Source organism: Pan troglodytes, chromosome 1 (assembly GCF_028858775.2).
Source record: "Pan troglodytes isolate AG18354 chromosome 1, NHGRI_mPanTro3-v2.0_pri, whole genome shotgun sequence".
Taxonomy (NCBI): Eukaryota; Metazoa; Chordata; class Mammalia; order Primates; family Hominidae; genus Pan; species Pan troglodytes.
The window spans coordinates 25,519,984-25,532,076 of NC_072398.2; the positions used below are offsets into that span (position 1 = coordinate 25,519,984).

Sequence of the window (12,093 nt, forward strand, 5' to 3'; positions counted from 1 at the left end):
TTACAGCAATAATAACGTTGGCACCTGTGTTTTGGAAGCACTCTGCAGTCACTAATTAACCTGTGTCATGCACCAACAGCCTCCCACCTACCCGCAACAAATAAGTGGGTCCTGGAGAGCATCGTCGCCTGTTGAGGAGAGTCGAGGCCCTGGGGAGGCTGGGGGGACCCCAGACTAGGCCTAGCTGTGGCCGCCCCCTCTGCCTGTCTCTTTTAGAACTGCCTCCCTGGGTTCCCAGACTGACCATCCTAGTCTCTTTGCAGAGCAGTTTTCACAGATATTCAAAGGTGAACAAGTTTTTGTGGCAGCTTTTGCTTGAGGACTAGGATTTAAGCTCTTTTCTCCAGCCTTGGGCCCGTACTGGGAAGGTCAATGCCACACTCCCAGAGACAGCTGCAGAATGAAAGAGCCTATTGGATTAGAGAGGAAAAATATCCAGAGAGAAGCTGAGCACACACTAGAGACCCTGTCGCTCAACCTTCGTTTAACTGGGGAGGCCCAGAGGTCAAGGTCACACAGTCAAGGTCAATGCCTCAAACAGGGCCTGGCACCCAGAAGGCACTCAAAATACACTTGATGATTGACATACAGTGAGTTCACAGCAGAATCCGCGGCCTCCTGATTCTTGGTGCAATGGTAAAAATCAATAATTCCTAAATCAGCACAATAAAGCTGAACTCTTGGGCTCTCATCTTCCAGGATTTAACAAGAAATTGACTCTGCTTATTGTTTTGTGCAGCTGGAGAGTCACACGGATGCACACTTGGGCCGGGATTTCTTCCTGGCCTACCAGCCCTCAGCCCGCACCAGCACCTATGTCAACCTGCGGGAGGTCTCTGGCCGGGCCCGGCTGCCCCCTGGGGAGTACCTGGTGGTGCCATCCACATTTGAGCCCTTCAAAGATGGCGAGTTCTGCTTGAGAGTGTTCTCAGAGAAGAACGCCCAGGCCCTGTGCGTCTCCTTCTCTCCGTGGTGGGGAACAGTTGTCTGTGGGCCCACGAAGGGAAATGGTCCCATGCAGGTGCAGGACCCACCCCAGCTCCCAGTACATGTTCCCAGAAGAAGCCTCTAAGAAACTACAAGGCCAAAGGACACTTCACTAGGTGTCCCCCTCCTACCCCTCCACCTTGCTCTATAGGTCACGGAGAGAAAGAGAACCAGACCAGCAGTGGCCTGGACTGGGGCTCCCACCTGTGCAGGAGGAGCATGTGAGACCCCGAGAGGAGTACCTGGACCAGAGTACCCCTCCTCCCCTCACACACACACCCATATACACACCACATATACACACATACACACCACATGCCACACACATACACACCACGTATCACACACATACACCACACACATACATACCACACACACACACCACACACATACACACCACATGCCACACACATACACACCACGTATCACACACATACACCACACACATACATACCACACACACACACCACACACATACACACCACATGCCACACAAACATACACCACATACCACACACATACATCACACACCACACACATACACAACACACATGTGCACTACATACATACACACCACATGCCACATATACACACCATACACACATACACAACACACACACTCTCCACACACATGCATATATACCACACACATGCTTCACTCACACACATCATGTATATACCACACACATATACACATCACATGTACCACCCACACACATATACATACCACATACCACACACATACTCCACTCACACATAACACATACACTACACATACCATGCACACACACCACACATACACACCACACACACACAGCAGGTATACACCACATGTACACACCATGTACATACAACATACCATAATACACATACACCATGTACACACACATACACACACTACACATCAGTCATACACTACACACTATATACCACATACATCTCCCACACATATACTATACACATGCTACTTACACTTACATACACCACATACACACCATGCACACACATACACCACACACCACACACATGAACATCATGTATTACATATCACACACATCACATACTACACACACTATACACACTACACATACACACCACACATATATATCACACACACATTTATACCACACATGCAGCACACATACTACAAGCACATGCATACCACATATTACATACCACACACACCAAACACACCACACACCATATGTGCACACCACACACATCACACATCATACAGTACACACACAGTACACCATTCACACACACCATGTACATACCGCACACACTCCACACAATCACACAGCACACACTCATACCACATACACACTATATACATACCATTCACACATACCACATACATATGACACACACACACACCACAGCACACACAACATCTATGCACACCTGCAAGGGCTGTGGGCTTGCTGGCTTAGCCCCCAGAGGACATTTCTACAGGGATCACCCTTCTGGGGAATTCTCTCCCTACCTTACCCCAGTTACCACTTTTGTCCCTGGGAGGGATCCATCAGGTTGAACATTCTAGAATCCTTGAAGGGCCAATGGCACTGGGAAGCTCTTGTCTCTGATGAAAAACTCAGGGTGGGGTGGAGGTTGAGGAGGCGAGGGAGAGGAATCTTGGCTAAAGATTCTGTTTATGCAGTTTTTAGTAGGAAATGAAGTCTGGGGTGCGAGGCCAATCTCTCAGGAGGGTCGAAATCTTTCTAAAACAACCCAGCCATTAGCTGTACTTTTTACTTACTCATGTTTGGTTTATTTCTTTCTTTGCATTTCAGAGAAATTGGGGATGTGGTAGCTGGAAACCCATATGAGGTATGCAATCTTTTTGTATGCCAAACTCTGACACTGTTGCATAGCAGTCATTCCAGGTTTCTTCTTGATTTGTCAGAATCTTTATGTATTAAGGATGATAACTTCTTATTAGTTAGGGCCACAACATTTTCTAGTCCCTGTCTCTTCCTGATGAAGATGAGACAGAAGTAGCCCTGGAACCCAGGCTTTGTAATATATCCCTACCCCCTGGGGGAGGTCTTAGCCATCGTCTTCCACGTTTCATAAGCAGGACCCACAGATAGAGCACCCACTGTGCCTAAGCTGTTCTGTGCGAGATAGAGAAGTCCTTGGGAGAATAGATCCAGTGTCCTGCTCTTGGATTGACCTCCAGTCTTTTGGAGGACAAATGATGAAAGTATATGTGAAAGATGAAGAGAAGAACACACCAGAAAACCCATCTAAACTTGAGTATGTGTAGTCTGAGGGGTGCTGGGGGAGTGCCTAGTCTGGGAAGGCCCCGTGGAGGAGGTGAGTTCTGAGCCGACTTTGGAGGAATAAATATGTAGGGTTTGAGGTGTGGGTTCACCACCTCACTCCCTTTATTCCTCACTGTGTCCTCAATGTACTGTCCTTGTTCTCAGATGGTGGGTGTGGCGGATGATGGGTGTATTGGGTGCTGCTGCTCCCTGAGAGCCATGCTGTGTCTGTGGCCAGTGGGCACTGGCCTGGGTGGGGCAAGACCACCTTCATGGGGGCACAGGCCCAGCTTCTACCCCTCCGTCCAACACTGACGTGTCTCTGGCTGCAGATGCCACACAGAGTGCTCCCAGCTGCTGGGCGTGGCATCTTCGGCTGAATGGAGGTGGGGGCAGACACACACACACCCATATACACACCACATATACAAATCACATATTCTGTGATTTGACATGTGTCAAATTTACAAGCTCGTGTTTCTGCCGATGCATGAGATGGTGCCAAATAAGGATCCATCTTGCCTTGGGGGTTTGTGTTGTGAGTTTATCAGATAGAAAATGCATGCCCCATGTCTATTTTTTCTTATTCCAGTTAGTTTCTGAACGGGTGTGACTGCTTCCCTGTGCACTGTAGTTCAGCCAGTGGTCAATAGCGTCCCCTGCCTCGAGTTGGTGGCAATACCTGGCGCCAGAGGCCCTTTCTGTGCTTGTGACTCTTGGTGATCTGAGCTGGGCAGAATTTTCCCTCCTACCCCTCGCCTCAGTTGCCGATGCCAGCTCAGCCTTCTCACTGCCCCCAGGAGGACTTATTGCTCACCGTGGCATCTCTTACTGTGGGTCCCAGGCATATTAGAAAGGCTGTGGTTTGACAGTGTAGAGTATGGAGCTGAGCCTGAATTCAGGTGCTAAGAATTATCTTCTCTCCTTTTTTGGATGGGAAGGGCAGGGTTCTGCTAAATCAACTTATACTGATCCTAAGCCCCTCTTGCACCAGATTGACAGGAGTTCAATCCTAGTCACTACTGGGGCTTCCCATCTCCGCGTCCCATGATATTGGGGTTTTCTAAAGCTCCCAAGCAACAGGAAGTCTCTTCTGGTCATGGGTCCACATTGGATACCCCTGTGGTCAGCTCACAGGTTTCTTTATGACTGACAGCTCTTGGGCTTCTGTGCTCAGCATGGGGCCTAGAATCTTTGATGAACTGGGAGTCCTCAGGCCAATGGTCCAGCCTCCTCTTCTGAGGTACTAGGACATGGCTATGGAGCCATTCAAGGGTTCCCATATCCCCAAGATCCTGTAAACTTTCAACATCTTCTTGGTCTCAGGGAAACCCTGCTTTTTCTCTTTAGGGCACCACTGTGCTGTGACTGGCACACACACACACACACACCCCAGAATACACAGATAATGTCCTCAGGGGACTCAGGACTTTACAGGAGACAGGAAGGACTATTGCCTTTAGGAACTTCTGTTTTATTCCCTGCAGAAACCTCCAAGTCACGGACCGTTGGACATTCAAAGAGCATAATCACCTGCTCTGAATGAGGGAAGGAAAAATTACAGGGTGAACAAACACACTCTTGGAATTTAGCCGTGTTCACTTTGAGCAGGGTTGTAAAGACATTCCTAACATGTGATATAATGAATAACAAGAAAATAATTCCTTGCTTTTGCCATGCTGCCATCCCATTTGCAAAGCATTTTCATATAGATCGTATCAGGGAAATAGAAAATTCCACTATGGTACGTTCCTTGAGAACAAAAACTATGCCTTGTTCACCATTGCATTCAGACGCAGGTTCTGAACAGTCCCCAACATGGGCCAGGTGTTCAGTAAATCTTTTTTTGAATGGACAAATTGTGAAGTACCACAGTTGCAACCATGTACACGTTTTCCTCATTCCCAATGTCCAAAAATTCCCTTGTGTCCAATGATAACTCCTAGTGATGGGATGCCTGCTATGTGCCTGTGTGTGTCCATATCCATATACTGTTTTGTTGTTAGTTTTTATATGCAATTTTATGTTTTTCCCCTAGAATAATAGAATATTACTCCATGTCTGGAATTTATGGACATCCAAGATTTTGGCATACTGTATTACATGAATGATATAATGTTTTTTTTCTATAAAACCACTTTAAAATCATATATGTGTGATGAGATATGATGTGTTTATCATTTTTTCTTCTAAAAATCTAGATGTATTTTTGGATTAGCATATCTTCTATGTAAACAGCATGGTAGGCGTTAATATCCTCATTCTGCAGGTGAGGAAACAGCCCCAGAGAGGCAGAGAGTAGTCGGATGCAGGGAGCATCTTCTCTGACGATCATTCCAGAGGGTGGTGGAGAAGCGCATGGGCTGGAGTTTAATCCTGGCTTCACTGTTTACTAGCTGTGTGATCTTGGCCTGTTACATAACATTTAAAATGAAGTAACATTTAAAATTCCAGTTTGTCCATTGGTGAAGTGAGGACAGTAATGAGACGAACCTCACAGAACAGTGGTGAATATTAAATGAAATAATCCACGCAAAGTACCTGACAGGTAGTAAGTACTCAACAAAGACAAGTATTATTACTACACTGGTTATCTTTATGAGTACAGCATCATCAAGCTATATTGGGCCTTTTGTACTCATCTTAGTGATAGTTTTGGAAGAAATTAACCCGGCTTTCTAGAAATTTCGTGTCATCTGGGAAGCTGTCACTTTTCCATTCTGTCTTGTGGTGACAACTGGGCATTGTTCTATTTTGGGCAGAGCCCACTGTCACATCAGAAAGTCTCTGGACAGAAGCATTCATATAGTGGTTTGTAATTTCCAAAGGACTTCGACACACATTAGCTCTCATTTGATTCCTAAAATGGCCCCATGAAAATGGTCTGGTTAAATCAATATCAGAGTGGAGGCCATGGATGTTCAGAGCCCTGAGATAGTGTCCAGTAAGGGTACAATCTGCTATTTGAACTCCAGTCTCCTGGCTTCTAGTTCTACTCTTTCTACTAGGCCATGTTCTCAACACTTTTGAAATCATGTTGCTCTTTGTGAATCTGATGAAAGCTAAGAAAATGTTTTTTTTTCTGATATAAGGTCTCGCTTTATCACCCAGGCTGGAATACAGTGGCACAGTCTTGGCTCACTGTGGCCTCAGCCTCCGAAGTAGATGGGACTACAGGCGTGCACCACTACACCCAGCTAATTTTTGTATTTTTTGTAGAAATGGGGTTTCACCGTGTTGCCCAGGCTACTATCGAACTCCTGGGCTTACGTGACCTGCCCGCCTCAGCCTCCCAAAGTATTAGGATTTCAGGCGTGAGCCACTGCACCCAGCCAAAAATGCATTTAGATATGACCCCATGTTTTCACGCAATTTCTGGAGTTCAGACTCCCTGGAAAATTATCAGTGATTCCCTTAGGAGTCCACAGATTCACACCAAGATTTTCTGGTGTCAGTGTCATTTTCTGAAAGTGGTTCAGGTTGTAATCAGAAATTCAGGGTTGGTGGGGCTCACTTCCCCAAATCACTTAGAGAGAAAACTGCTAGGCCCCAGCGCTGCCTCCCTGCTCATCCCTGCTGGACTGTAAGCTCCCTGGGGCCAGGACCTTTGCTGTCTCTTGGTTTGCCACCATGTGCCCCCACTTAGCCCAAAGCCTGGCACATAGTAGGTGCATCATAGATACTAATGGATGAAGGAATGAATTTTAAATCTTCGTCTTTCATTCTCCTTGACGATTCCCATTTTAACTTTGCAAATGTCCTTCTTTTTAGCCACATCCCAGTGAGGTGGATCAGGAAGATGACCAGTTCAGGAGGCTGTTTGAGAAGCTGGCAGGGAAGGTGAGTGGAGGGCGAACATGGCTTCCCAGGTGGGCAGGAGAATATTCAGGAATGCTCAGGTCACTTCATTCTTTACTCCCTGAGGTCTCTAGGCATAAAGAGGGTGAGACTCAGGTCTCAGGGGCCCCCAGCTTCTGTGCCCGTCACCATCCTGTCTTAAGATTGAGTACCTTTCCTTCATCGCTTGGGAATTGGTCCTGAGGCTACTTATCTTGCTGCGTTGACTGACTCTTGAGAAAATAGAAAAGCCAGATCTCCAGGTCCTGCCAAAAGCCTTTCTTTGGCAGATTGGCCCTGTCAGATTGGGGCCTCTGAATAAAAAGCTGGGACGGCAAAACCTCTCCAAATCGATATCCTTCAGAGTGGGGATTGCCCAGCCACAGTGGAAGGCAGCTCAGCTAACCTGGCTTGGGATTAGTGTGCAGGACTAGCCCTGTTCCCTGTCACCGTCCTGCAGCCCTGCCCGCCCTCTGGGAGACCAGCAGCCTGAGGAATCCAAGCTTTGCCTGACATGAATGCAACTTGGGCACTTGGAGCAGAGAAAGAAGCGCCCCTTGATCCTTCTCCCCTGCCCTGGCTTCCGTTCACTTTGGTAGCAGCCCGGTGGGGGCCACAAGTCAAAGCATAACCAGGACTTGAAATGTCAAAACCGGCCCCATAAATACAGCGAATGTGTTACTCTTTGGAGGATAATAAAGTGTGTGAAAAGGGCCTGGAAGAGGAAAAAAAACAATGGTCTCCCCCCGCCACCCCGGGAAACTCAGGGTGACTTTCTAGACTTAAGGATAAAATAGAAGAAAAGATATCAGAATCCCTCACAGGAAATAAAACCTGGGAACTGTTCCTTTGCATAGCCATTGAATAAAACCCTTGCAAAGATGAGCCAATTTATGTTTTAGATGGATTTACAGGCCAGTATTTTTGCTAACAAAACCTGTTTCCTTAGCTGCCAAGGGCCATATTTTATTAAGAACACCAAGAATGATGAAAGGAAAAGCTCATATTTGCATAGTTCTTCATGCACTTTATCTTACTTTTCTCTCTGGCTGCATGTGGCAGTATTGGTCACTCTCCTTGCTCGGCTTGTAAAGTGACCTGCACAGAGAGGTTAAGGAGCTGGCTGAGGGTACAAGGCCTCACGAACGATGGGGTCAAGGTCCAAATGTAGACTCTTGACATCCCATTTCTTTCCTGGCAGGCTAATGGGGGTAGTCTTCTAGCCCCAGAGGCTTTTTAAAGGGGCCTCAAGTCTTTTTTTTTTTTTTTTTTTTTGAGATGGACTGTTGCTCTGTGACCCAGGCTGGAGTGCAGTGGTGCAATCTCGGCTCACTGCAACCTCTGCTTCCCAGGTTCAAGCGATTCTCGTGCCTCAGCCTCCCGAGTAGCTGGGACTGCAGATGCCAGCCACCACGCCTGGATAATTTTTGCATTTTTAGTAGAGACAGGGTTTCGCCATGTTGGCCAGGCTGGTCTCGAACTCCTGACCTTAGGTGATCCACCCACCTCGGCCTCCCAAAGTGCTGGGATTACAGGTGTGAGCCACCGTGCCCGGCCCAGGTCCTCAGGTCTTATTATTGGGACTGACCACTCTGTGCTGGGGTGAGGCCAGTTGTCCTCAGAGGAGACGCTGCTTTGTGCAGCTCTTGCCTCTCTCATTTCCAGTAGAATTGCCAGGGCCTGGCTAGTGGAGGATGGGAAGATGGAAAGTGACTCGGCTAAAGTCACATGATGAATAAGGGGCTGAGTTGAGACTGGGACCCAGACATCAGCCCAGCACCCCTTCTCTGCATTTCCTTGGTTATCCTGCCTGAGATCTGCTCTCCATCTGAGAGTTAAGGGATGACTCTTCCCTCTGGCTCAGTGTTTATCCCAGATGCACACAGAATATGCTATTCTCTCAATCTCTGCCCCCAGTTTGAGATGGGCTCCTATGTGAAATACTGACTCCTGTAGGTGTGGTGGGGAAAGCCGGCACTTTGGGGTGAACCAACCTTAGGTTTCCAAGTCTAGCTCTGCCTCTTGGTAGCTACAAACCACAAGCAATTACGTCACATGAAAATGACAAATGATGTTGCATGTATACAGTGTTCAGCAGTTTACAAAATCACGACTTCCTTAACTTGAAAATGGCTGTGGAATTGTTCTGAGGATTTAAGGATCTTCCACACTGGCTCTGGCACATCTGGTTCAATCCTATCACTGCTGTTCCTGTTACTTTATCCCTGTTCAAGCGAGCCCTGTGAAAGGCAGCAGGACCCTGGCATGGCAGCCTTCTGCCACGGTGTGTACCACACTCATGGCACTAACACACCTCTGGCCAGGCTGCTGGGATCCCCAAAAGAAGAGGATAATTTGAGTTTTTAAAGATGCCACCTGCTTTTAAAATCACAGGGCCAGCCGGGCACGGTGGCTCATGCCTGTAATCCTAGCACTCTGGGAGGCCGAGGTGGGCAGATCACGATGTCAGGAGTTCAAGATCATCCTGGCCAACATGGTGAAACCCCGTCTCTACTAAAAATACAAAAATTAGCCAGGCGTGGTGGCGCACATCTGTAGTCCCAGCTACTTAGGAGGCTGAGGCAGGAGAATTGCTTGAGCCTGGGAGATGGAGGTTGCAGTGAGCAGAGATTGCGGCACTACACTCCAGCTTGAGTGACAGAGTAAGACTCTGTCTCAAAAAAAAAAACAAAAAACAAACAAACAAAAAACCTCACAGGGCCAGTGGGCCCGGTGTCTGACTGTGAGGAAGCACTGCATTAATTCACTGTCTTGAAACAACTTGTCAGGGCCTGACATGATTTGCATTTGGGTTCCTCTTTCTAGGATTCTCAGATTACTGCCAATGCACTCAAGATACTTTTGAATGAGGCGTTTTCCAAGCGTAAGTTCCTTCTTGGGGTCTTTCAGAAAGTCCGTAGGAGATGCTGGGGCAGGGTGAGGGATGGGCAGGCAGGCATTGGGCTGGCAGCACCACAGGTGGGAGAAAGGGCATTGGTGTCTGACCCCAGGAGCCCTGATTCAGTCCAGCAAGACAAGAGGGGAAGAAGGAGAGGCAGGAGACGGGGAGGCGAGGGTGGAGGTGAAGGCGGGGCTGGTGCTGGCAAGCAGCCAGCACCTGAAGGAACAAAGCTCCATAGTGTCAAGTGAAATTGCAGGCTGAGTCCCAGGAGAAAAAGAGCTGGGCTGGGATTGACTTAAGTGAATTTTTTTCACAAAATTAATAACTTGGATACTGTGGAAACCTCTGCAGATGAAAGATCTAGTTCTGTAGCTCATCTTGAGGGAAGGAGGAAGGAAGGGATGATTCTGACTCTCCTGGACTGTCCTCAGTTCCCCATCTGCAGATTTTTGCAAGCCTCAGAGCTGTCAGGAGGAAAGATTTGCATTTCCCCTCTGAGCCCCAGCCCATAGGAGGACACAGGGAGCTGGTTTCTTTCCGGGTCCGGGATGGGCCAGGTTAAGTCTTCAGTGAGTGATGGGCTCTCATTCAGTCACTGCAGCAGGACTGGGCTTGAGAATGCAGGAAGCAGGGGCTTGGCCCAGGAGCCAAGTCATACCCTTCCCAGGGACGAACCCAGGGCTGAGCAGATGGATCCCCAGGGCTCGGAGCACAGGCCCGTCTCCTCTCCACACCACTCTTGCTCCTGCATTGTTGAAGAGTGGAGAGAAAGAGAAGGGGTTGCAGGGTCTTTGGCACCTGTCTTGGCTCCCAGGTATATGGAAGGTGAGGGTGGAGGCGAGGGATGGAGCTCCAGTGACATGCCTGCAATTTAGTAAGGAAGGATAGCTGCTGTCATTGAGTGGCTGTGTGTTGTGATTACAAGCTCAGGCTGTGGAGCTGGCTGGCCTGCATTTAACTCCTAGCTTTGCCCCCTACTGGTTGTGACCTTGAGCAAATCATATAACCTCTCTGGGACTCAGATTCCTGATCTATAAAATGGGTATAATGATAGCATCTACCACATGGAGTGATTTTGAAGAGTAGATGTGCCGTGCTTATAACAATACCTAGCTATATAAAGTTAGCTGTTTTATTAAGAACTTATCATATATCAAGCCTGGGCTAAAACTTCACTTTCATTATCTCAGTTAATACCCAGCCAGTCTTTGGGGCAAGTATGGTCATTGTTACTATCATGATTATTCCCATTTGATGGAGGAGGAAATTAAAGCTCAAAGATATTAATTTGCTGAAGTCTGTGGCTTGTGGGGAGCCAAGCCAAGGTTCAGATGCTGTACTTGGATGCTGGTGCTTGTCTGTTCTATCTCCCAGGGCACCAGGAGGCTCAGGCGTATCTGCCCACAAGCCTGCCATGACGCTCTCCCCTTTTGGCAGAGACCAAGTTCGGTTCCACACCCTTGGATGGTATCTTTGGAGGTCTTCTACCGTGGAGGTTCTTTCCCTCACCTTCAAATGATCCGATTCCCACTCCCCTTTTCTATTTAAATCTTTAGGAACAGACATAAAATTCGATGGATTCAACATCAACACTTGCAGGGAAATGATCAGTCTGTTGGATGTATCCTTTAAATGTTGCATTATTTTTTTTTTTACTTTCGTCCTGTTTTTAAAGACTCCTCCACCTTTTCCAGTTAGAAGGAAGGGAAGGGTAAGAAATGAGAAGGGGAGCGAGCAGGCATGGAGCATATGTCAAGGATTGTACTTGAAGCCTCAAAGGAAAATGTATCATATCATGGATGTGTCTCAGAAAGCTTGAGATTATCTCCGTTTCACAGGTGAAGAAACCGAGGTGTGCAGGGTTTAGGTGACTTATTTAAAATCATGTAATCTGGAGGTAGCAAGCATGGGGCAATTGCGCACCTCCTCCCTCCACACTCTGTTCATCTCTTCGTCTTCCTCCTCCCCTTCAATTCTACCCGTCCCCACCCCCACCCTCTACCGCTCCCTGCTTCCCAAGCTCTCCCCATCACTATCTGATCTTTGCTTCAGAATCTTAACATGGCTTGTGGACAGCTACTACTGATAGTTTAGAGTTAT

The 12,093-nt window shown here is 47.6% G+C and overlaps 1 protein-coding gene across 1 annotated transcript in view; it reads left to right on the forward strand.

Moving 5' to 3' along the window:
- CAPN8 (calpain 8) overlaps positions 1-12,093 on the forward strand; it is a 73,555-nt gene that overhangs the window by 54,256 nt on the left and 7,206 nt on the right. The window contains exons 12-16 of the mRNA XM_016939523.4: positions 740-951; positions 2,781-2,817; positions 7,026-7,094; positions 9,918-9,975; positions 11,550-11,614. Of these exons, the coding sequence (XP_016795012.2) occupies positions 740-951; positions 2,781-2,817; positions 7,026-7,094; positions 9,918-9,975; positions 11,550-11,614 (441 nt within the window). The remainder of the gene's footprint in view (positions 1-739; positions 952-2,780; positions 2,818-7,025; positions 7,095-9,917; positions 9,976-11,549; positions 11,615-12,093) is intronic.